The sequence below is a fragment of the Gymnoscopelus braueri genome (assembly GCF_963280865.1).
Source record: "Gymnoscopelus braueri genome assembly, chromosome: 4".
Lineage (NCBI taxonomy): Eukaryota > Metazoa > Chordata > Actinopteri > Myctophiformes > Myctophidae > Gymnoscopelus > Gymnoscopelus braueri.
The window spans coordinates 17,042,064-17,066,974 of record NC_137605.1 but is presented as its reverse complement, the minus strand read 5'-3'; the positions used below and the strand labels follow the sequence as shown (position 1 = coordinate 17,066,974).

Here is a 24,911-nt window from a genome sequence, read left to right as displayed (position 1 = left end):
TGGTAGCTGGTCTCAGGCCAGTCATGCTGACAGGACAACAATTAACCACTTAAACCCTATGGGCCTGTGAATCTTCTGCTATCTCACGATTCGATTCCGATTCTTGGGGTCACGATTCGATTGTTTTCATCTGGACTTTATAACAACCAAGTGTAGCCTAGTTATTTCCAACAGCTCAAAGAAAAAATTATATAATACCAGAGAAGGTTGTGTAAAAAGTTCTATTTGATGCAGAAACACAACATAATTGGTTTGACAAGAAACATTAACGAGTGGCAACGAGCTTCAGCTGGACAGTGACACACACACCTCAGGTGTGCTGAACTGAAAGTGACTGCAGTTAGTTAAAAAAAAAAAAGCCCTTGAATATGACTGAAGACATGATAATGTTTACTGTGATTATGGTAAGCTTACATTTCATATCACAAACACCATAGAGTAAAAACTCTAAAAGAAAAAGAATCCCCCCCAAAAAATGTGCCAAAACAATAATAAAGATTTAAAAAATCTATTTTTGGAAATTGTGAATCAATTTTGAATCGTTAATAATAAGAATCGCGATTCTTAAATGAAACTATTTTTTTCTAACACCCCTATTGTTGACCGGGGTCCCCCAGGGGCTATGCCTTGGACCCTTTTTGATCCCTCTACACCAAAATCTCTTTGCCGAAAATCTACAAGCTCACGACGCATCGCAATGCTACATGTGAGCCAAGATCTGCAGTGTTTGGCTAATGTTTGTCTATTATGACATGCCCAGAATAGGGACGCTAGGGTTCAAGCCAAGGGTTAAGCACAAATTATACTTGTACACTATGATGTCAATTTCAGCACCAGCTTATGACCGCCTGCACGTACAAGTACGGTGATTGTGCATACGCTAGAACACACATGGGCAACATGCGACCCTGGGGCCGGACCCGGCCCTTTGACCATCTCAATCCGGCCCTCCAAGTCATATGCCTTATGTTAATGGTTTTGAGACAAATTAATTTAACTCCAATTCATAGTAATTAATTGCCATATGAGTGCATACCTGCATTCCTCCATCTGTATGTACAAAAATGTTTTGTAACAGTGAAACAGTTTGCCATGAGTCCATATATAATGAATGCAATGTGAATGCGATGTGTTTTATCAGTGACCTATGGAGTGGTGCATATCAGATAAGATGATACGGCATTGACGTGGATTGTTTTATGTAATCTTTTCATTGTAATCTCGTACAGAGTACACCAGAGTGAAGAAAGAGAAAGATCAACATTTTGTAACTGAAATTTCTTGTTGTGAAAGCAAGGACCTTATTCTAAAGTAATCTGGCATGTCTACGAAATTCGTGCAGTTTTAACATCATTCAGCACCATGTGTTTCAAGTTTCAATTCAATTGTACAATGTGTGGCCCTTCAATCAATTTATCGAAGTCAGTATGGCCACCAAAAAATGCTGCCCACCAATGCGCTAGATTAGAACATAAATGTTAACACTCTGTTTAAAGAGAAGTTGTGTGAGCATCTTTATACCGTAACTCATCGTTGAAAGCTATGAGTTACAGTAAATTCTTCAATTCTTCAGAGAAATCTCTGTTAACTGATATAAGTGTGAAAGCAGAAGTGGCATTATCTGCGGGATGCATGCGTGGAATGCATGCACGTCTGCAGACAGAATTACGCACGCGTCCGCTTGCAGATGTGTCAAGTATAATCAGGCCTTTAGATTTCAAATGTACGGTACATAATCATTGGCACTGTAACACCTGCATTCACTCATCATTTCAAATTGAAAATTAAATGAACGGTATTAACCTGGCTTTTACTCTATCATGAGCAGAGCACTACTGTGGTGTACACAAAAGTTCATTACATATTGCAATTGTATTTTGCATTAGGCACCAAAACGTACTCAGAGCAGAGGTTTCCATGTCCATGGCTTCGTAATGAGCGCTGATGTATGCATGAAGCCTCTTTTATCTGTTTACATTTTGAAGCCACATGTATTATGCATGTAGCGCCCTCGCAGCTAGAGTCAACACCTGCTAGCATGCGTGAGGCGCTGCTGTACCCGCTGACTCCATCTACGGTACCCTCACTACATTCACAAAACCTTTTATATCATCTACCTGCACTACATTCACAAAGCCTCTGTCTTTACACCCATCTATCTATGGTTTGATTTGTTGGGGGGGGGGGGGGGGGGGGACCATGCCTCTGCTTTTGATATCATCCCCTCTGGTCATTCTTTTTTTTTGCTGGTGGGAATATGTTGTATCCTTGCTTCTGGTCAAGCTGAATTAAATACCTACATTTCCTTTTGAGTAAATCAGACAGTCTGTCTGATATGTTTTATACTCACGTCTGATAATATCAGAATTTAACAATTTAAATCAAATTCATTTAACCTCATTGCCGCAGGCATACCTGTGGGCATCGTCACAATGCCACACGTTGTGAGCTTGAACAGCTATTTTTGGCTATTAGGAAGTATATGGCCCTAGGCCTACAACACATTCACAAAAAGCTCTGTCTCAGGCAGCAACACAACTCACACTGACCTTCTTACTAAACAACTTGGGGAATTTGATGGTAGGGCTGTAATGGTGAGGAGACGAAGGAAAGGTGCAACAGCTGACCAAATTAGATGTTTGAATTCATTGCTTTTGCAAGTTTAATGATTACGTAATTATGAAACATAAAATCAAGATGAATTGTACAAGCCCCACAAGCCCCCATTACATGGCTAAACTGTTCAGAATGGTCTCATGCACCCAACAGCACATCACATGACAGAAGAAGCACAAAGCCAGTCTGTAGCCGTCACACAAGACGGAATGGCTGAATGATAAAAGATTGGACAGCCTTCTTGGGTAAATTCAAAATTTGAAGAGTTTTGAATTATGACTGAATGTCTGTCCACATTCTGCCATGCTTTGAAGTGTTCCATTCCATCATCATACACACCTCATACTTAAGGACCGCAATGGAAACAAGCTGTTAGCTTTTTTTGCGTTATCCTGTTGATTATGGTGGGTCAGATGTTTGTTACAGATGTATGTATGTGACATATAATTTTATTTCATGATCAATAAAGACATCAATCAATCAATCAATAGGCCTGTCACAATTATTACATCATTTCACTTTGTGACGCGTTGTGAGCTTGTAGATCAACTATTTCTACTATTTTGAAAATTATTAAATAATATGTCAGTAATTTCTTTGTATATTTCAGTTATTTGTCATATCTACCCCAGGTGTGCAATTTTTGATTACGAAGCCTAAAAGGCAAACAGAAATTATGTTTTTATTCATATGTTCCAATGTTTAACGCCAAACACACAATTAAATTGTTAATCGCAATTATTTGAGGGACAATTAATCGTCAACTTAAATTTGTAATCGTGAAAGCCCTATCAATCAATCAAATGCACAGGTTGTAAGCCATTCTCTGATTTCATCTACCAGCCAACAGCAACTAATTATATCAATTTACTGGACCTGTGCAATGTAAGAAGATACATGCATGGCAGCAAGTTGCAGGAGAAAGAAGTCCTTGGCAGCCATGATGCAGGAGTAGGAGTCCTGACAACCTGCACACACGCTGCCTCCAGCTTTAACACATTATAGATGAGCACTACGTCACGGCATGGATTACATGACTCTGCACATCTATTCACAGATAGAGATACATTGGAAGCCAAGGGCGAACCACGGCGGGGAAGAAATGGAGCGTGCTGTCATTGACTGTACATATTTAACCATACTAGCCTATATACTGGGGATACATTTTTCACGTACACTTAGGGTGGCATGGTGGGTGGCGCAGTGGTTAGCACCGGCCTTTCTCTGTGGAGTTTGCATGTTCTCCCCACACCAAAAGACATGTATATTTTAGGTACATACATACAGACTCCGGCCAGTGCCCTTGACCAAGGTGCTGGCATAGTGCCGTTACAACTGGAGTTGGTCCCCGAGCACAGCGCTGCACTGGCTGCTCACTGCTCCTAAATACGTCAAATGCAGAGGACAAATTTGCCTAAGGGGATAAATAACACCTTTATGTATCTGTTAATAGCCACAGTCACCATGCAAATCCTAGACGGTCCAATTGCAGAGGGCCAGGCAAGACCCTAAATCTCCTTTGGTTTTTGGTGCCTTATTTATAATCCCTGTACTGTATAACCCGTTTACTCCCTCTTATTATTATTATTTTGTTATTCTTGAAACTTTTGTTATTCTTGAAACTTAGTTGTATCTCTTTACTCCTATCTGTTTCTGTCCTGTGTTTTTCATACTGCGGTGCTGCCATGACAACAGAATTTCCTTTGCAGGATCAATAAAGGTCCATCTATCTGTCTGTCTGTCTGTAAGTGCTTCAGTGGTTGTGGTCTTTTAAGTTATCCTTTATTTCAGAGAGCTCAGTGTAGAGAGACAGGAATCCAAGGGCAGAGTGAGAGGAGAGACATACGAGAAAAGACATGGAGTCGGATTCTAACCCGGGTCCTCACACTCACACAAGGACCATATGGTCTGTGCACTAACTGGCTGAGCCACCAGGCACCCCACAGTTATATATATTTATCCCTTTGCGGTGTAGAAGTGATATCATAGAACAGCAGAAAGACTGGCTGCCACTAGGTGCCCCCGCAGCGTGAGTTTAGTATGTTCCCTTGTGGAAAAACAGAGGAAACTGTTTTTCTGCTTCGCATTGGCGTTCCAGGAATTCTGCCAATTCCTGACTGCCCTTCACAGTAGACGTGTGTGTGTGTGTGTGTGTGTGTGTGTGTGTGTGTGTGTGTGTGTGTGTGTGTGTGTGTGTGTGTGTGTGTGTGTGTGTGTGTGTGTGTGTGTGTGTGTGTGTGTGTGTGTGTGTGTGTGTGTACTGGAGGGGCCGGTTGTGCAGTGACTATATTTACAGTACCAATACCCAGAGTGAAATGCAGATGAAAGGTGCTACAGTATAAATATTATTGATGTACATATCGCCACTGTCCGGTGGAAACCTTGTATGTCCAAAACCGTGAAAATAGCCGATCTACAAGCTCGTAGATCGGCTATTTTCACTACTTTTGAGCCACACTCTTGTATGATGAAGTAGGGCATTAATTTACAAAAATATATAAAAATATGCGATATACGATATACTCCCTATCTGCTGCTATTTAGAGTGAGTTGCCTGTGTAAAAAGCTACTATAGATGTTAATAGGAAAAGGGAGAAACACATTTGAATTGAATGAGGCACATCCTTAAGCCTCAACAGTGAATTCTCTATTCACTTGGCAAGGATGTCACAAAATGCAGAGCATTTACAACAGTGCCACATACCTCAGTCAACAGAGCTGGCATTCACTTTGAGGCAAACACTTCAGATGAAGCCCCCTACCCCACCCCCAAAAAAGAGAGGAAAACATCTGAATAGTCCTCTTTCAAGGCCCATGCATGTTCCAGCACACACAGGACAACAACAGCATTTAAAACGGTCTCCCTCTACCCAAAGGAGTTCAGATATCAGGTAGTTAAAAGACTTACTGTAAGTCTACATAATTACATAAAGAAGATTGTCAATATATAACAGAGAGTTTTTTGTGGGACAAGCCAACATTACATTTAAATGTACTTAGAGCAGAGTCCCACTTCCCCTCAGGCTGAATTTGGCATACGGTAGTACACTGGACAGTGTATCTATCAGGAGGAGAAGTGAAGAGAATGCACTGAGACCAAACAGTAGAGAGTCTATTTTAAATTGTCAATGACAAATGCTTGCAAAATCAACCTACTCGTGTTGGGAAGCACACTGGATGCCCACACTTTGAGAACCAAATCCCAGCTCAAATTCTGATGGAATATGAGAGTGATTCTCCACTCCTCCTCACTACTCTAGATAGGCCTATTCAATTACACACACACGCACACGCACACACACACACACACACACACACACACACACACACACACACACACACACACACACACACACACGTGTGCACACCCTTATGGAGCATGACTTAATAGGCCACCCATTCCTATTCCAAGCACATTATTCACCATTTTACAGTAGCTTTCTCTAAGTAGCTGATTCATTGCTGCATTTAGAAAATGAGAAATTGTGAATTATTGATGTAGCCTACTATAGATATGTCCTCTTTATCTTTTCTAATCAAAAAGAAGGCGAGTCTGGGATGGCTCTATTCAATATGCCATATGCATGTTGCAGGAGTAATAGCAGTGTCTCTCAAACAAGGACCCCAAGATGATATTGCTTATTTGGCCCTGGAAATGATTTGTGCCATGGGACCCCCATAAGAGAAGATTTGTGTTGTTAAACTTTTTCAAAAGTATCACAAATGTTTCAAGATTTTTCTAAATCTTTCAACCTGGACCCCCCCCTGAACCACACTTTGAGAACCACTGCAGTCCAGGACAACTGCTTGTGAGACCTGTGTGACTTTCAGCTCCTCCAGGTATAGTGTCTGGCTACTACTGTTCACTGTTGGCTTAACCTTGAAGTAGACGATTAATCCATCCATTACTAGGCTATAGCCTACATCAATTTATATTGTTATTTTTGATTACTTTTATCAAGGGTGAAGGAATTGAAAACAAGAAACTGAAAACAACAGAATTCCCTTGATAAGATCATTAAGCATAAAACTTTTTAAATTAGATTTCACGAGTCAGTTATTCATTTCAGACTGAATGGCCTGCAGAAAGGTGCATGTTCATGTATCCCAATTAAATACAAAGACTGGCCTGATACATAACTGTCTGGAAGCTTATTAAAGTAATGTGAGACTTGTTACTGATAAATAGCGCACTCACCTTGACACTTTCAGATGTGAATTCCCAAGTGTTGAAAGCGGTCTATAGATGCTTAGGCTCTGTATTCTCTTAGAAAACAGCCGGCTTTTGTAGAAACTATGAACTATAGTTTATGTGGCCAAAAACACATATAAATGAGAGAGAGAGATGAGCCGTACACCCTGTGATCTCTGACGGTGAATGACGGACATTCATGCCTCAGTTTCACGAACGCAACTCTAGCGGTTGAAAGCATCAGTGTTGCCAGTGTGTGAGAGAGAAATAAGCAGCCACGTTCTAGGAAAACAAGCCCAAAAGAAGCGACTCGGCTACATGAGATGAGACCTTTATACATCGGCTATTTGAAAATAGCCTATTTTCAAAAAACCTCTTGAAGAAAATGTGTGGTCACAAATCATGTGGTCCCTGGCATAAAATTTGGTCTGCAGACAAATACATATTAATTTGGGGGTCCAATGACATGAAAATGGTTAATGGTTAAACAACATTACACAGCAAGCCCAAAATAAGAAACTACACAATAGAAACAAGCCCAAAAAACCGCAACCCGCAATTATCAATATTTACAAGCAACTTTACAGAAAAAGAAGCCCAAAGTGGCGTATAATAAGCGGACTTGGCAACCCTGTCTAGCGGTTGAAAGCATCCGTTTATCAACTGCTCTCGCTCCACAGCCGGATCAATATAATTCGCGTACGGCGGTGTCGCACGGTGAAAATAGCCGATCTGCAAGCTCACAGCGGGTCGCGTCCACTACGCGCAGTGAGCTTGTAGCTTGGCAGTATACGAGGGGAGGTGGCGATGCGTTATTGACAGCAAGAGTCTCCAATCAGAGTGCAGAATCAGCTCCGTTGAAAGGCGGGACTTGTACCATTGACAGCATCTTTTCCGTGACGTGTGACTGCGTCTCGTTAAACCAAGACTGTCAATCAAAATCATTTTCTTGTCAAGGACCCCCATCTCATATACCTATAACCAGTGGTGGAAAAAGTACTCACATGTTTTACGTAAGTAAAAGTATCAATACCACCATGTAGAAATACTCTGTTAATACAAGTGAAAGTCCGGTATTAAAATGTACTAAGTAAAAGTAACAACGTACTCATTATGCACAATATTCCATTTCACATGTTTCAAAATGTGTAAAAATCCTTTGAAAATAGCAGATCTACAAGCTCACAATGCATGCTTTTGTGAGTTTGTAGATCGGCTATTTTCAAATAGCCATAGCTGAAGTGGTTCATGTATGTTTTACAACATAACTAAAGTTTTCAAATAATTGTAGTGGAGTAAAAGTACAATATTTGCCTCTGAGATATAGTGGAGTAGAAGTTAAAGTATTGAAAAAGTAAAGTACAAATACCAAATAATGTACTTAAGTAGGCTACAGTAGTTGTGTTTCCAATTGTAAAAATAGTAGTGGTTGAAATAATTTTGATGCTATATTAAATACTTTTGCTTCGGAATTACAAAATGTAGAGCTGTATTTGACAATTAAATGACAATTTAAACCTAGATGTTGGAGATTACAAAACTACTGAATAGCATATCCCATGACAGCAAAAAGCACCATGATTGTGAAATTAAAAACCCTTTCATTTCCATGCTCGGCCTATCACATTGCAGCTGTGTGGTCGAGTTGTGTTTAAACATCCTTTGAAAATAGCAGATCTACAAGCTCACAATGCATGCATTGCAAGGCATTGTGAGCTTGTAGATGGGCTATTTTCAAAAGGCCGAAATGTATAAGGCTAAATTTAGCCTTACACATACATTAAACAAATTTAAGTGGTTAAGTACAGCACCTGAGTAAATGTACTTAGTTACTTTACACCACAGGAGGTAACTTATTAGAAGGTTGAGTATACAATTCTTGGCAATAAACAACTTTGAGTAGGCTACTGTCATTATTAGGCCTATATTAAGACATTAGCAGCCTACTTGTTTTATGGGGTGCATAATGGGTTATAGCCTGCTGGTTTTAGACATTTCAATTAGCCTAACCCTAAAGTGATCAAAAAGAAGTCAAACCTAACCTGCTTACATTACTCTGATGATGGGATTCAAATATTTATATTGCTTATTACAAATTTAAGAGGGTAATAATTAGCAATCTAAATGGATCTGAGAACTCAGCTTACCCTCATTAAGTATGGGGGTATTCTGCCATCTAGTGGACAGATCTTAGACTCACAGCCTTGTCAGTCTCATGATGATGATAAATCCACCAGGCCCTGATACACTTATCACCACTTTAAACATCAACGAGCAACATGATTTAACACAGGGTCTGCCTTACCTAAGGGCCTATGGGCAACAAGGCAACAGCTCCAACTGAAATGGAATGTCAGTTGGGGCCTATAATAGGGCCTACATGTGTCATATTCATTATCATTATTATCATAAATTATGTTCAAATGTTCAGGCAATCGAAATTGAATGAACTTCAATTTCAAGTTTATTGTCATATCACAAGTCAACAGATGTAAAAGTTTTTTTTTCCACGAGAAAAGCTTTCTGAAAAGGAAAATAACACCAAATCTAATAACACAGCAGCCATACCAGATGTCTTGCTGCTGTTGTTGGTTGCCTTCAGCTCACGCGGAAACACCATCTGTAGATTCTTAAACTTGTTTTTTGATGATTCCAAAATAGGCAAGCAGAAAAACAAGAACAATTTGTTACCAGTCGTGAATAGATACATTCATGTCGATTGTACAGTCTTGTCACACAAGAGAGAGACAGCAGTGCCTCAGTAAACTAGGATCACAGGTAAACCATGAAGAACCTAGCATCAGTCTAAACAATAATAGTATCAAAAACAATAATCTGTACATTGGACTATAGGATACCAAATAAACAATGAACCTAGCATCTGTCTAAATACCATGCTATCTAGATTACAATTTCCGTCGTGGTCAAGAAAAAACAAGCCTAAGTAACAAAAGCAGCAAGTATTTATCTTACCTGTGAAAGACACTGCATGGCTGCTGTTCAGACAGTAGGCCTATGCTTCTGATGGTTGCATGGACCCTGGCTCTGAGCTCACATTGTTCGTAGACAGCAGCCTTGTGTGCAAAACAACATGAAAAGTGCAAGGTGTGATCATTAAGGAAAACAAATACACTTTAATATGTCTGACTTACAGATCCACTTACATACTAGTGCTGATAAGAACCAACTCAAACATTTCAAGTCAAGGACCCCCAAATTCAAATATAACAAGCCATGGACCTACATTTGATATTTGTCCAATTTGTCTGCATGTACTAATCAAGCAAGATAGTAAAATGATACACAACCTGTCTCAGTACAATATTTGCATTGTGTCAATGAATGCAAAACTGTACGCCCCACCTCCATGGAAGGTTTTTCAACCAGTGCAACCAGACAAAGGCTTTTTATATCGACATGAAACATTCAGAAAGTTAATGGCAGGTGACAGGTCCATGTGGTGGCTAGATTGTAAAATAGTGAGTCTGTCTCTGCAACGTCAAAACAATCTCAGCTCATTTCTCTGTAATTCTCACATCCTTTGTTACCACAGCAACACGTACAGTGTAGCACAACCTCCACCCTGTACAATCTAGGTCTGCTCAATGACGACTTTGACTGCAAATAAATATCCAAATGTGTTCTTAGTTCATATGAAATCGTTTTCACCCGGCAGTTGTTCTCCAAACGTTTACTTACCACAGAAAGAAGTTATCAGTTCAACTTCAAACTCCTTCTCAGTCCAAAGTGCTTGGGATGGCTGCCACTGTTGCTGTGATTAGTTATGTTCAGGGTTGCATTGCTCATGGGACGGCCTTGCACGCCGTGCAAGAACCTATTTGAACAGGAGCACGCGCAGACACATGCATAGATTTAAAACAACTTTAAATTCACACCTCAACAATGTTTACAAAGGCTCCCGACTCACACCAGGTGAATTAACATAGGAATGAGCCTAGATGCATATCAAATGTCCATTGTGTGACCTGTAGTGTAGGTGTTAAGCGTCGTGCGTGTGACGTCATTAAAACAGAGTGCAACCACGTTCCAATCCAGCAATGCAACCACTGGTTATGTTGTCTAGCAGAGGTCACTGCTGATCTGACATTTTCATAATAATAAGAGTTTGATCTTTCCCAATATAAAAGTATAATGTCTACAATGAACATTTACATTTCATCTTGATATTGATACAAAAACAGATAATATCACCCAGATCTACAAGGACACAATGTTAGTTTGTATATCTAATCTTTCTGGAAAGTGACACCCTCATGAGATGGAACAGGCTATAAATTCCTTGACAACAACAAGTAACTCAACTCAACTCTCAACTCAAAATGTATTAGCTCTTAATCACTGTTGCTGTCCCAGAGGGCCTTAAAGGCCCATTTAACAAAGGAAACAAACAACACGTCTGTCCCTATTTAGACCATCAATTAGGGAAAAGAACCTTGATGGGAACAGAAAAGGAAGAGCCCTCAGGAAGGATCACAGAACAGGCGACTGCCCTCCAGGATGGAGAAGGCGTGACCGTAACCGAGTGCAGAGTGAGGGGCCAATTTCAAAATGGAAAAAGAAATTGATCAATGTCCATATTAGAAAAGTGACTCATTAGATAATAAAACAATTAATTTAATCATTAATGATCTTGTCACAGTTGAAGAGTAGCCTAATTTGCCGTAAGGACAAGAATAATGACAGTTGGCAATCTAAAAATAAAATCCATCTGTATTGTCCTCAAACACCATCTTGTGAGCAGATATCAAGTCACTGAAGGCTGTGTACAGCACTCAGAAGGGAAATCGTGCAGATCTGTTTTGCTTTGTGTGCAGTGGCAAGACGGCCCTTTCAAAAGCCCTGAATGAGAAGTTGCTGTGGCGCTCAAGGCCACAGGCTTGCTGCTCAAGGATGCCTCGCTGTCACAAAAAAAACTCTTTTGTGCGGAGTCAATCTAGCTGCAGAAAACCAACATGTGAAAAGGCATTTCAATCCTTTCAAAAGAACTCTCCTGCAAGGTTACTGCAGCAGGGGTACAAAGAAGTGCATTCCATTCACAGGAAGCACATACTGTACTAGTCTGTACCTCTATGCTGGTGAACACCTATCCCTGTCTCGCTCGCATGCAAGGCTTCTCCTCTGTCGAGTTAAACAGTACAACTTCAGCCTGATGTTCTGTATACTTCATTGCTCAATGGTGACGCTCGCCGTAAATGAAATATTTTCAAGTGATAAATTGGGATGCTTTTGCTTATTCGGCATAGGCTTTAGACGCATGCGTAGACATGAAGTACAGCAATCCACAGTAGCACCATTTTATTGCTTTTGTGCTTTTAGTGTAGCTGGCACACAATAATTACTCTCGAAGGACCTTTTCTACACTTGGCCGTGACTTCTATAAGAGCTTCATGCAATGGCATGGTTGTATAATAGCCTATTTTCATTGTTGCAGTGAACACCACAAATGATGAACACCACAAACGATGAGCACCACAAGTGATAAACACCACAGATGATGAACACCAAATGAGGCACATAACACCAAAGACCAAATGTCTAATGTTGTGAAATGCTGCAAGCTGTGCCTTGAATCACACACAGGCTGAGAAAAACCAATAAGTTGAACATATCAGATGACATAATGCGTGATCATGTGCATTTGAAGTTGTTTTATTTGAAGGGCATAACATGAGAGAACAAACCAGATTTCTGGAAAGGGCTTTTTTGTATAGTCTGTTTTTGACACACGCGCACACACAAACACGCACACACACGCACGCACACACACACACACACACACACCCATCTGGGAGATTATTATTAATATTCTATGACATATTATTATTCTGCTGTTCTACCCATGGAGGTAATAGCAGTTGATGCCATAGAATCGATGTTTCTTCCCTGTGTGGATGTCGTCTCTCAAGTCCACTCCGGCCATGCTGTTGGCATTGTTGAAGTTGCGGCGGGCCTCTGACTTACTGAATGAGTCCTGGAGCTCCAGCAGGCTAGAGAAACAGCGGCCCTGAAGACCAGCGTCACCTTTACTTGCAGGGTGGATGATGTCGGGCAGGACAGGAGGTCTGGGTAGGATGCAAGGAGTGGAGACACTCCTCGGCAGCGTCTCTCTGTCCCTTTGTGAAGTTTGACGTTCAAAATCTGCCCTTGATGATTCCACACCCTCTATGGCTAAGTCTTGCCGTTGTGCGTGCGTATTGAGCTCTGCTATGGCTCTGTTTTTGTCCACCTCTGCCGTCTCTATCCGGAGATGCGGATGGCTGTACGAGGCTACCTGCCGCTCTGTTTCTGTGATCTTTGAGGCTTCTGTCTGCCGAGCTTTTGTCCCTTGGCTGTTGGGTGATTCTGTTTCTTGAAGGTGACCATCGTCAAACTTGACTCTAAAATGTTCACCTCTCTTGCTGATCGCGCGTGTGGAGCCTCTGGCGTCCGGTTGTCGGGTATTTACTGCCACAAGTGATAAACACCACAGATGATGAACACCAAATGAGGCACATAACACCAAAGACCAAATGTCTAATGTTGTGAAATGCTGCAAGCTGTGCCTTGAATCACACACAGGCTGAGAAAAACCAATAAGTTGAACATATCAGATGACATAATGCGTGATCATGTGCATTTGAAGTTGTTTTATTTGAAGGGCATAACATGAGAGAACAAACCAGATTTCTGGAAAGGGCTTTTTTGTATAGTCTGTTTTTGACACACGCGCACACACAAACACGCACACACACGCACGCACACACACACACACACACACACACACACACACACACACACACACACACACACACACACACACACACACACACACACACACACACACACACACACACACACACACACACACACACACACACACACACACCATCTGGGAGATTATTATTAATATTCTATGACATATTATTATTCTGCTGTTCTACCCATGGAGGTAATAGCAGTTGATGCCATAGAATCGATGTTTCTTCCCTGTGTGGATGTCGTCTCTCAAGTCCACTCCGGCCATGCTGTTGGCATTGTTGAAGTTGCGGCGGGCCTCTGACTTACTGAATGAGTCCTGGAGCTCCAGCAGGCTAGAGAAACAGCGGCCCTGAAGACCAGCGTCACCTTTACTTGCAGGGTGGATGATGTCGGGCAGGACAGGAGGTCTGGGTAGGATGCAAGGAGTGGAGACACTCCTCGGCAGCGTCTCTCTGTCCCTTTGTGAAGTTTGACGTTCAAAATCTGCCCTTGATGATTCCACACCCTCTATGGCTAAGTCTTGCCGTTGTGCGTGCGTATTGAGCTCTGCTATGGCTCTGTTTTTGTCCACCTCTGCCGTCTCTATCCGGAGATGCGGATGGCTGTACGAGGCTACCTGCCGCTCTGTTTCTGTGATCTTTGAGGCTTCTGTCTGCCGAGCTTTTGTCCCTTGGCTGTTGGGTGATTCTGTTTCTTGAAGGTGACCATCGTCAAACTTGACTCTAAAATGTTCACCTCTCTTGCTGATCGCGCGTGTGGAGCCTCTGGCGTCCGGTTGTCGGGTATTTACTGCCACATTGACGTCCTCAGCAGATCCAGGCTCGGTGAGGCTTCTGCTGAACACTGCCTAGATAGATAGATCGTTAGACAGACAGACAGACAGACAGACAGACAGACAGACAGACAGACAGACAGACAGACAGACAGACAGACAGACAGACAGACAGACAGACAGACAGACAGACAGACAGACAGACAGACAGACAGACAGACAGACAGACAGACAGACAGACAGACAGACAGACAGACAGATAAATCGATCCTGTTTTAGCAGTGGCATTTTGTTTGGTATTGTTGAGTTTTTATTACACAATACTTTTTCCTGGTCTTTTTTAATCTCACCCCTGACAAATACCCCAATAAAATAAAATAAAAACTAAACTAAAACTAAGCTTTAAAAAAAGAACTAAACTAGACTAGCAAACCCACTCTCAATACAAAAAGTAAAAACGAATGAAAAAGCTCAAGTTCCTTACAGAAGCGGGTGTAGTATTGGTGTTGGTGGGTGGGGTTGGATGTGGGACGGCCGCTGGGGTCAGACGATGGTTTGGAGGAGGAGCTTCGACAGGTTGAGCAGTAGGCTCAGTAGACAGGTGGGAGATGGCCTTCACAGCACTATGATGTCCACGATGTCTCCCCGTCTTACGTCCTTCTCTCGGTTTGGAGGTCACAAACATGGGGTGGGACCTTTCTCTCTGGGAGACAGGAGGACAAGCTTGAATATATTCGACACATGCGTTCATAATTGTTGCTTGGCTGCTGTAGTGGCCAAAATATCTCCTGAGAGATCAGCCATGTTCCGCCTTATCTGCCATAACATCACATCATATCTTTTTGTATTTGTTTTCTTATTGAAACTTGAGGTCTCATTCTCAAGAGAGACCTGGCAGACAGCAGCATTCCACACAACAGATTGATAAATAGAGTGGTACCGTAGTTCATCGTGTTCAAAGCCTCCACAATGTCGTTTACCACTTTTATTGCAACAATTACAGTACCATGCTGCTTCCTAAAACCTGACTGGTCGGGAGATAAAATATTGTTCAAGCAAGCCATGTATTCCTTAATCTGGTCATTCACCAGCCTTTCAAGGACCTTGACTAAAACGGAGAGCTTGTGGTATAGCCACCTTTCAATAATGGGAGAACAAAAGCTGTTTTCCAAATATCAGGAACTACATGGTTGTGAATAGAAAGGTTAATATGACACTGGCTTATAGCTATGATATCCACAGCCAGGTAAGAAGAAAGGGGGAGATTGTCTGGGCCTGCTGGGCCCTCGCAGGGTCAAAACCTCCCTAACAGAAAAAGGAGTGAAAGAGAAAGTGTGACTTCTGGGGGCATGTTGAATGGGTAAACTACAGTTTGCTGCAGATCCCATCTGATCTCTCCTCGTGTCATCATGCATTACTATGAATTTACAGTGCACGCTGTACACAATTCTATAGTAGCCTACCAGTGGTGTGGCGTGTGGGGTCATTCCACCAGGAGCTGAAGAATCAATTATGTTTTCATTGTAGTCATCCATCTTCAGTGGGTTTGCTGGCCCTGATCCTGGAGAAACCAAAATGTCACTAGCAGACTATATTGAACTGACAAAGATCAATCATGGATCAAAACGTTGCTTGATTAACCACTTGAGCCCTATATATCTTAGTAGTGCGACGAATAGTGAAAATAGCTCATCTAACAAGCTCACAATGTATTGCATTTCAAAATATGCTACCAAAAGTAAAAGTACAAACATTTTAGAAAATAGACGATCTACAAGCTCACAACGCGTCACAATGCGACACGTTGTGAGCTTGTAGATCGCCTATTTTCAAATAGCCTAGCCAAATAGCCTAGCCTAGCTGAAGTGGTTAATGTATGTTTCATAATATCATAACTTATATCTGAAAAGTAACGAGTAACTAAAGTTTTCAAATAATTGTAGTGGAGTAAAAGTACAACATTTGCCTCTGATTTGTGAATCGGAAATACTCCAGTAAAGTAAAAGTACCTCAAAATTTTACTTAAGTACAGTACTTGAGTAAATGTACTGAGTTACTTTTCACCACTGAATACAGCTCATGTTGTCTGAAACCTAACCACTCAGTGACTCAGCCATCCAATTTCACACATTTTTTTAAAACCTTTGTCAAATGTTGAGCTTGTAGATTTTGAAATATTGGTCTGTCAAACATTTTGAAATGTTTGAAAATCTAAGAAAATGTTTTCCACATGTCCAAAATATGGATGCCAGGGATTCATGTGAAATCAGGGTTTGTCCTGCATTTATTATCAATAATGTTGGCTCAGTATTTCCATAAATCTTTAAGCTGTACTGTAGGCACGTTATATTACTACTGCTGATATATTGGAGACCAGCATTTGGGAACTCACTACCCCTGTCTTACATTTGTCAACCTCAATGCAAGCTATGAGATCTACAAGCTCACAACGCTTGTAGAGCTGCAATTTTTTGCTGAAGAGATTTGATGTAGAGGGAACTCCAGTCAACAAAATACATAGGGTTTATGTGGGTAAGCATACCTGTGTATTGCAATTGATAGGACGTGATCCAGTGTGACTTCTCCACATTTTTTTGAGTGTTTGCAGTCCGATCCGACAAAGTAATATCCCAGTTACGGAGTCTGGAGTTGGGGAACACTGTCTTTGGAGGACTGGGATAGAACACCTGGCCCTGACCTTTTAATGGTTTTGTGTACTGGAATAGAAAGAAGCCAGGATTGTTAAAGTATATCATCGACCAAGATTCAAACTTCAAGGTTCTTCAAGCTTTCTGTATTTGTTACATCATGTGTACGAGCACAGGGGAGAAAAAGTATATTGTTCTGGTTTTCTCAGACATTGTAGCAGCATTTCCGGTGTTTGGACAATCTTGACTTGATTTTATAACTGTAGGCCTACAGTATGTGCTAAAAATGCATTATAAATATTATTTATTATGCATGATTGACATAGGCTTCACATAAATTGTATTAGGGTACAGTATATAATTTGTCTTCGTATTGGGAAATGAGTTTGCACAAAGTACTGATATACTGTAGACAGCAGTAGTAAATACAAAAATCATTCACAACTTTTGTATAGTTTGTATACATTGCAATAATGATGTGGGGATGTAGTACATTGGTACACCGTTTGGGAATTCACTGGCTTGTGTGCCAGATATTTTGCTCTTGAAAAACATTCAACAGTAATGTGATTTCTTCTTTTCAAAATGAGAACCTTTCAGTCATTTCTGTCTGTTTCTGTCAGTACTTTAGTTTATTTGAACACTCACGTCCAAGAAGCCACGTTCTCCTGGCCACTCAACAGTTGTGTTACTGACTGACAGCGGTGCCTCCAAGACCTCATGTCTATACGGACCGCCTGCAGTTTGGAACACAAGACATTTTGAAAACCCAGAAGTTAGAACTCTATGGAAACACTGTTAGCAATTTTACTATCCCCCTTCATAAAGAAGAAATTAATTAAAAAAAAACAGCGGCCAGACCACTGCCCCCCCCTTAATACTTTATAATATTATTTATTAAACACTTTCCTGGCATCCCTACTTTAGGTATGTCATTATAGCCAAACTAGCAGATCTACAACCTCACAATAAAGCATAGTTTTGAATGCGTTGTGAGCTTGATTGGCTATTTTCGCAGCGTGGCACCATCGTACGATGAAGTTTACAACAGGACTTAAGTGGTTAACGACTTATACAAAATGATGGGTTGTGAGCTTGTAGATCTGCTATTTTTGCCCAACGTTCACCTATTATGACATGCCTATGTCAATAGGGATGGTTGAGATAGGCATGTGTATGTGTGTTCAATCCAACGATTGAATACCTGAACAGTTAGGTATATTGTTCCACAGACCAACATTACTCTCGCATACAGTAGGTCGTTGCGTTGTTACCACAGCAACCAATACACATAGATCAACAATGTCTGAATACACAAATCTGATCCGATCACTTGCAAATGTAAGTGTGGACAGTCAGTCCTAAATCTCAGATTTGAGAAACAAAGGAGGAAGGAGTCAAGGAAGGAAGGAGGAAGGAGTCAATTTACCTGATTGATGTCAATCAGGTAATTTTCTCAGAATTTTCCGCCGCTCACTTTAGCAGCACAGAACACTTTAAAAAAAACAAGGTTTCAACCCAATCAGAGCCTCATTGACTTCCATTATTAAATTAAAGTTAATTAGAAAGGGTCTGCTCCTCTGCCTCTGCCAGGCCGAGTTGCCAACCCATTTCTAAGTCAGATATAGCCAATCGGAATGGAAAATAAAAAATCTGACTGATACATCTTGATCAAATGGCTCCAGAGATAATAATGTTTCAGATAAACCGATTTGTTCGAGTTTTGGACACCATTTTTAGGAGTAGTAGCAAAAAGTGTGTTTAGAAGAAAACGCAAAAAAAACGCAATCTAGTCTGGCACAAATATGTGGGGCCTATAGGGAGTTGTGTCACGATCCAAGGAATCCAGGGAGAAACATTTGATTGTACGACCTACAATTCAATAGTTATGGGCCAAAACATGAAGTTTGCTGTTTTAACACCACCATGCCACCCCACATTTTTCACATCGGCCTCATGCCATGAGGCTGATGTGAAAAATGTGGGGTGGCAGTTACAACTGGGAGTGTGCCTGCAAAGTTTCACACCGATCGGTCCAACGGACAGCTGCTCACAGACGAAAACATAATCTCAAGCCTCTACCTCGGCCAATATAACAAAAAGCATGAAGCATGTGTGAAAAAATAGTTTTTGTTACTTCTGTGGTCCATGCTGGCAGTGTGCACAAGAGTCTTTGACTTTGACAACTTTATTGATAACAAAACTGTATGTAAAATTACATACATTGTCATCAAAAGGATAGCCGCAAAAAAAGCCAGTGGCTAATTTCTATTGCGGTCCTTTCATATGTATGTGCAAATTATGTTGTGTTGCATCATGTGATCTGTATGTGTGTAATTGCACTTAAAGGTTCTATGACATTCATTTTCACTTTTATTTATTTTTTTATGTTTTTTGGGGGGTTTTATGACCTCAATAAGGGCGCGCTCCCACCAAGAGTTGGCTGGCCGCTGTTAAACGCAGGTTGTGCACGGCCACAGTTTTCTGCAGCCAGCGGATTCTAAAAAACGGGAGTGTCGCGCCTGTCACTCACTTTCAGGAGCCTCCCCGTAGCCCGCACCGCCTGCCATATCTATGCCGCCTGCTGCCTTGAGCACCATGTTGCTTCCTGAGTCTTGAGACGGTCCGCCTTCGACTCACCCGATTGGACAGAGGGAGAAAATCAGCGCCTGCCTCCAGCAGTTTTATGCTTAGTCGCGGAGAGCAGATAAACGCAAGGTCTGCGCGACTAGCGGAAAAATCTGCTCTTGCGTGAATCAACGCATTTGCATTGACAATGCATTGGCAGATTCTGCAAACAGCGGCCAGCCAACTCTTGGTGGGAGCGCGCCCTAACACCCAAAAAATCGGAACTTTGAACATTCAGTGGATTTTCTGTGGTCTGGGGTTTTCTGAATAATTAGGCTGAAAAGTAATCTGAGCTTGGCCCTTCGGCAGTGAGGTCACAGCCGATTAATCCCGCCCACTCTCCTCCTCACCCCTCCCCTCCCCTCCCCTATCCTTTCCTTTGGGGGGGGGGGGGCGGAGCAGAGGCGATGATTGACAGGCAAAATCCCTCACCAGCGACACCCGCAGGCAAAGATTTCTTTTTTCATTGCAGTTGAAAAGGCTTTAGAAATGTGAGAGAAAAACACCTGCCATGGATCAATGGAGTGGAATTTTTTGTTAAAACTTTCTATACACGTTTGAAGGACCATGACAAAGACTTTCAATGTGTGGTAAAACTGAACGTCATGAAACCTTTAAGTCCACGCCCCCAAAGGTGCCAAAAGTGTCTTTGTGCATGTGCCTTCCACACCATAGAGGGTAGGGATTTTTGCAGTTCGTAAGATTAGCTCCGGACACACAGAGTCCTGCAGAGCCATGGCATGAAAACGTTTTCTCACCTGATATGTTATACTCTACACGACGCTTAACAACTTAAACCCTAGATAGAGTATAGTGGTTAAAAACATTCTGATGTCTAGAACTGCTGTGTCCCTCTTCCTTCAGTCAGAGGTATCTTATGACATGCTGCACTTCTTACCTATGGTTTTGCTCAAAACAGTGACCCCTGGAGCGCTGGAGGGTACCAGGGCGTTAAGGGTCGGCCGGGAAGCAGCTCGAACTCCATTGACGGGGTCATCCGCAGAATGGAATGCTGGGAACATTGCGAACCGGGAGATGTGAGATGAATAGGGATGCTCTTTTGGAATGGCGACCTTTATCATTCTTTCACTATGTGAAGTGGCAAATAAAGAAATGGACAGGAAGCATTTGAGGAAGACACAACAGCAAACGGCGGCCACTATATACATTATGGAAAAATGTGTAGCTGTAATGTAAAGCACAAACTACTCACCCAATGTTTATATCAGTTGGTTTTGGAACACTGAAAAGGAAATGGATAGAAAAATATTTGGGGTTATGTTTTTATCACAGCAGTTACATTGATATGATATTTATTTGATACAGATGGCTACCTACAGCTGATCATTGAGACGGAGATTGCTTTTCATTGTGGAAGTGATATCATAATGTTGCTTTATGGTGATGTTCCTGTGAAAGTAAAACAAACATAACATACTGTATAGGTAGAAATTAAGCTGATACCATCTGACACACATGATCATACAGGCTTTGTTCAGAAAACAAATCTGATCTTTGGGACTGACTATACACACTTTTATCAGATTTGGGTATCCAAACATTGCTGATCTATCTGCATTGGTTTCTGTGGTAACAACATAACAACATATGCGCGAGTAATCCTTAACTTATACTGTACTCTAGTGAGTCTATACTGTATACTGTTGTATGACTCTGTCGAGCGCCCCCTGAAAATAGCAGTTCTACAAACTCACGAGTTTGTAGAATTGTCAGCGGGCTATTGTCAGCGGGCATCTAATCTGGATAGGCCAAAAATGTGTTTTGGGCTGCCAGTGTGAACATATACAGTAGCCTTAATATATTGTAACTGCCGGGAGGAAAACCATGTATGTCCAAAACCATTCCCATTTCATTATTATTTTTAAAACAATTTTAAAATAGTGAAAATAGCCGATCTACAAGCTCAAAACAAGTTGTATTTTCACTACTTTAGTGTGACACTCTTGGATGATGAAGTAGGGCATTCATTTACCAAAACCTAAAAGTTGAAATATGGAGATACAAGGTTTCAGCTCGACAGCAACGATGTGTGTATGTGTTTGGTTTGTATACAGTACTCAGGTATGACTGCTCCTCCGTAGCTGAAGTGCCGATGGCCTTTTATGACAGCAGGAATCCTGCCGTTCGGTGTGTCTTTGGCCTCCATCCTGCTTCTGTTGCTGTCCTTCCACAATTAATGGGATGGCAGGAGGATGAGACTGATGAGACTGTTCCTGGGGTGGAGGGGGGTGGGGAGACTCAAGACCCTGTTGGGGGGAGCTCAAGACCAAGAGGGTGTGAAGGGCAGCGATTCAGTCCAGAGTTGGTGTTGGCTAGTCCGCACTCTCACATTATTAAATATCTGAACATTTAGAATAGCTATTTTGACTAGCTGCTCTCTGCCACATAATCAATAATCAATATAATAGAGTTCAATCAGGAGGTACACCATGTAAATGTAGTTAAATCAAAACAATGGTTACATATATCACAAAATACTAGGAGCTATCAGGCGATGAATAAAAAGATCTGAAGTATGTATGTAGGTCAACCTTATATTATGTTAATGAAAACAGTATTTGTGTCTTTGAGATGCCTTTGAAATGTAAAAAATATTCCAACTGTCATTATTATAAAATATATATTTATTCCATAGAATATGTTCATTGATCATGATATAAAACAACAATTTGAATAAAAAGCAATTTTGTCATTATTGTACATACATTCTCTATTAGAGTCTTGATTACAATGTACTAGATCTATAGATACTCAATGTAAATGTAAAAGTACAAGGGCAAACATTACCATGTCGTCTTACCTGGACTGCTGGTCGAAGAAATGTTTACTTCGCGTTTTTTAAGTTTTAGGTATTCTTCCAGCATGGGAGAGGTCTACTCATTATGCTGTTTGGCCCCTTCAACACATTGCTCCAGAGAGGGATCCCTCTGGAGTGTGTGTTTGTCCCCTAAGTAGAGATGTTTGAATAAAGGTAGGTAGTCCTCTTGATCCAGGAGGGTTGAGTGGAGTACAGCAGTAAAAGGAGGAAGACAAGGAATTGTCTTCAATAACTCCAGCAGGACTTCCACTGCTGCCGCGTCTGTATGTGCCCATTCAAATAGACTTGGATTGTGGTGGTACAGGCAGCACAATGAGGGGGAACAGGATCAGGTTGAGTGACACCCAATCCACAGCAGCACAGACTGAGCCAACAGCACAACTCCATGACTGGTGTCATCAGTGCCTGTGGTACACAGTACAATCAAGGGTATTACTTGAACTCTGAAGTGCAAAAATTTATCTTTTTTTAACCTTTAGACCGTTCAAGTTAAATTACCACTCTAGATTTTGCAGGGGGGAGAGAGAGAGAGAGAGAGAGAGAGAGAGAGAGAGAGAGAGAGAGAGAGAGAGAGAGAGAGAGAGAGAGAGAGCTGATGTAAGCTTAAATCAATTGCTGTTATATTGTAATGTGACAGTACTTGTCAAAGTGGATATGAAACTAGTACAACAAATAAAAAATCTAATAAAAAGCCCAAGCTTGCATGACATTGTAAATAGAAACTTGAATGTTATTATGTATAATCATATAATAAAGTACAGCGGAGAGTAGTACTGATCAAACTGGCATTACACTATATTTTCTTTCATCTGTCTCCAATGAGCAATCACTGCTTGGAATCCCAAACTCATGCCATCAGGCCTCGGATCTGATATGTTATCAAATGTTCACAGCTTGGTGAACGGACAATCAAGGGCTTTGAAGGACAGGTTGGAAACCAAGCTGCCTCCGGCTGAGGCCTGGTGACACCAGATACAGGCTTAGCAAGGGCTGTTGTGTCTGGTTTCACTCATGCTTAATTTACGCTTTGCTGTGCCCCGATGAGGTGCACTGAAAATAGCCGATCTACAAGCTCACAACACGTCGCCATGCGACGCGTTGTGAGCTTGTAGATCGGATATTTTCGGAGCGCAGCACCGGCGCGCAACAAATTATACTTAGCTAAATCAGGCTTTAGAGTTCATGTTTCCATACCCCATTACTCTTATGAACACACAGGACCCTGACAGTTGCTTTTCATCAATGTGAAATCTCACCATAGACATGTGGGCTGTATTAATGTACATAAGCAAGGTCGTAAAGATTGAGGGATGATACCAACTCAGAATGAAGGGGGAAGACAATCCACATAAAACACTACTGTATCTTATCATATCAACTCAATTTCAGTGTATTGTCACATCACAAGTTTACACCAGGTAAGAAAATTTCATTTTAATGATAAATCTATTGATTGTGTTCTGGCTTGGATCAATGGGAAATAATACAGTATTCCTATTTATCGGTATCACAATGAAATCAGATTTGTCAAGGTTTTAAACTAAAACCCTTTTTTTTAAATCATTAAAATTGTAGTATTTTGCCAATTATTTGGGGGCCCACTTTATATCCTCGCGACCACCAGTGGTCCCTGGCCCAAAGGTTTAGAATCACTGTAATAGACACTCTGACTTGAACTATTCATGGTCCTGAACACACCTGACTTGAACTATCCATCCTGCTGAACTCACCTGACCTGAGCTATCCATGGGGCTGATCACACCCTGACCTGAGCTATCATGGTGCTGATCACACCCTGACCTGAGCTATCCATGGTGCTGAAGACACCTGACCTGAGCTATCCATGGTTCTGAAATTGCCATTAGGCATGTGAGCGGTTTCTTGATTAGCTTGATTTTGTGTAAGCATTATTTGAAAACTTCTAAGGATGAAAGGTGAAACTATCAACCTTTTTTTTGGACTCATTGCTTAAACAAACAAAAATCTAACAAGCTGTGCTTCACAAATTGTTCATTTCCTTTTTACTTTTCCAACAAACCCATCTTTCCGGACCAGCATTCCACAGGTGCACCAGCCTAACACATATAATCAATGCAGCTGTCTGTCTTCAGACATGGAAGTGCTATTAAAGCAGCAGCAAAGCTAGTCTTGTTTATCAGCTCTTTTACAAGTCCCATATTCTGCATTTGCCTCGTTTTAATTGGACTTCTTAAGAGACCTTGTCCAAAGTATCAGCAAACACAGACACACACACGCACACGCACACGCACGCGCACACACACACACACACACACACACACACACACACACACACACACACACACACACACACACACACACACACACACACACACACACACACACACACACACACACACACACACACACACACACACACACCAAGAGCAGACCCAAGAAGCTCAGTCCAACAAGCAATTACTGTGTTTTGCCCCAGTG

The 24,911-nt window shown here is 41.4% G+C and overlaps 2 protein-coding genes across 5 annotated transcripts in view; both read right to left on the bottom strand.

Annotated features, from left to right (window-relative positions):
* Positions 1 to 6,983, bottom strand: part of osbpl3b (oxysterol binding protein-like 3b) — a 96,260-nt gene extending 89,277 nt beyond the window's left edge. For all 4 annotated transcript variants that reach the window (XM_080427384.1, XM_080427386.1, XM_080427387.1 and 1 more), the window contains exon 1: positions 6,815 to 6,983. The gene's annotated coding sequence lies outside the window, so the exon portion shown is untranslated. The remainder of the gene's footprint in view (positions 1 to 6,814) is intronic.
* Positions 6,984 to 13,745: 6,762 nt separating this feature from the next.
* Positions 13,746 to 20,985, bottom strand: spmip4 (sperm microtubule inner protein 4; the record flags this gene model as incomplete). The annotated part of the gene is made up of 8 exons (XM_080425797.1): positions 13,746 to 14,414; positions 14,824 to 15,042; positions 15,803 to 15,900; positions 16,882 to 17,056; positions 17,636 to 17,724; positions 20,514 to 20,704; positions 20,829 to 20,858; positions 20,954 to 20,985. 8 exons carry the CDS (start codon positions 20,983 to 20,985, stop codon positions 13,746 to 13,748), a joined length of 1,503 nt encoding a protein of 500 aa, XP_080281923.1.
* Positions 20,986 to 24,911: the final 3,926 nt, after the last annotated feature.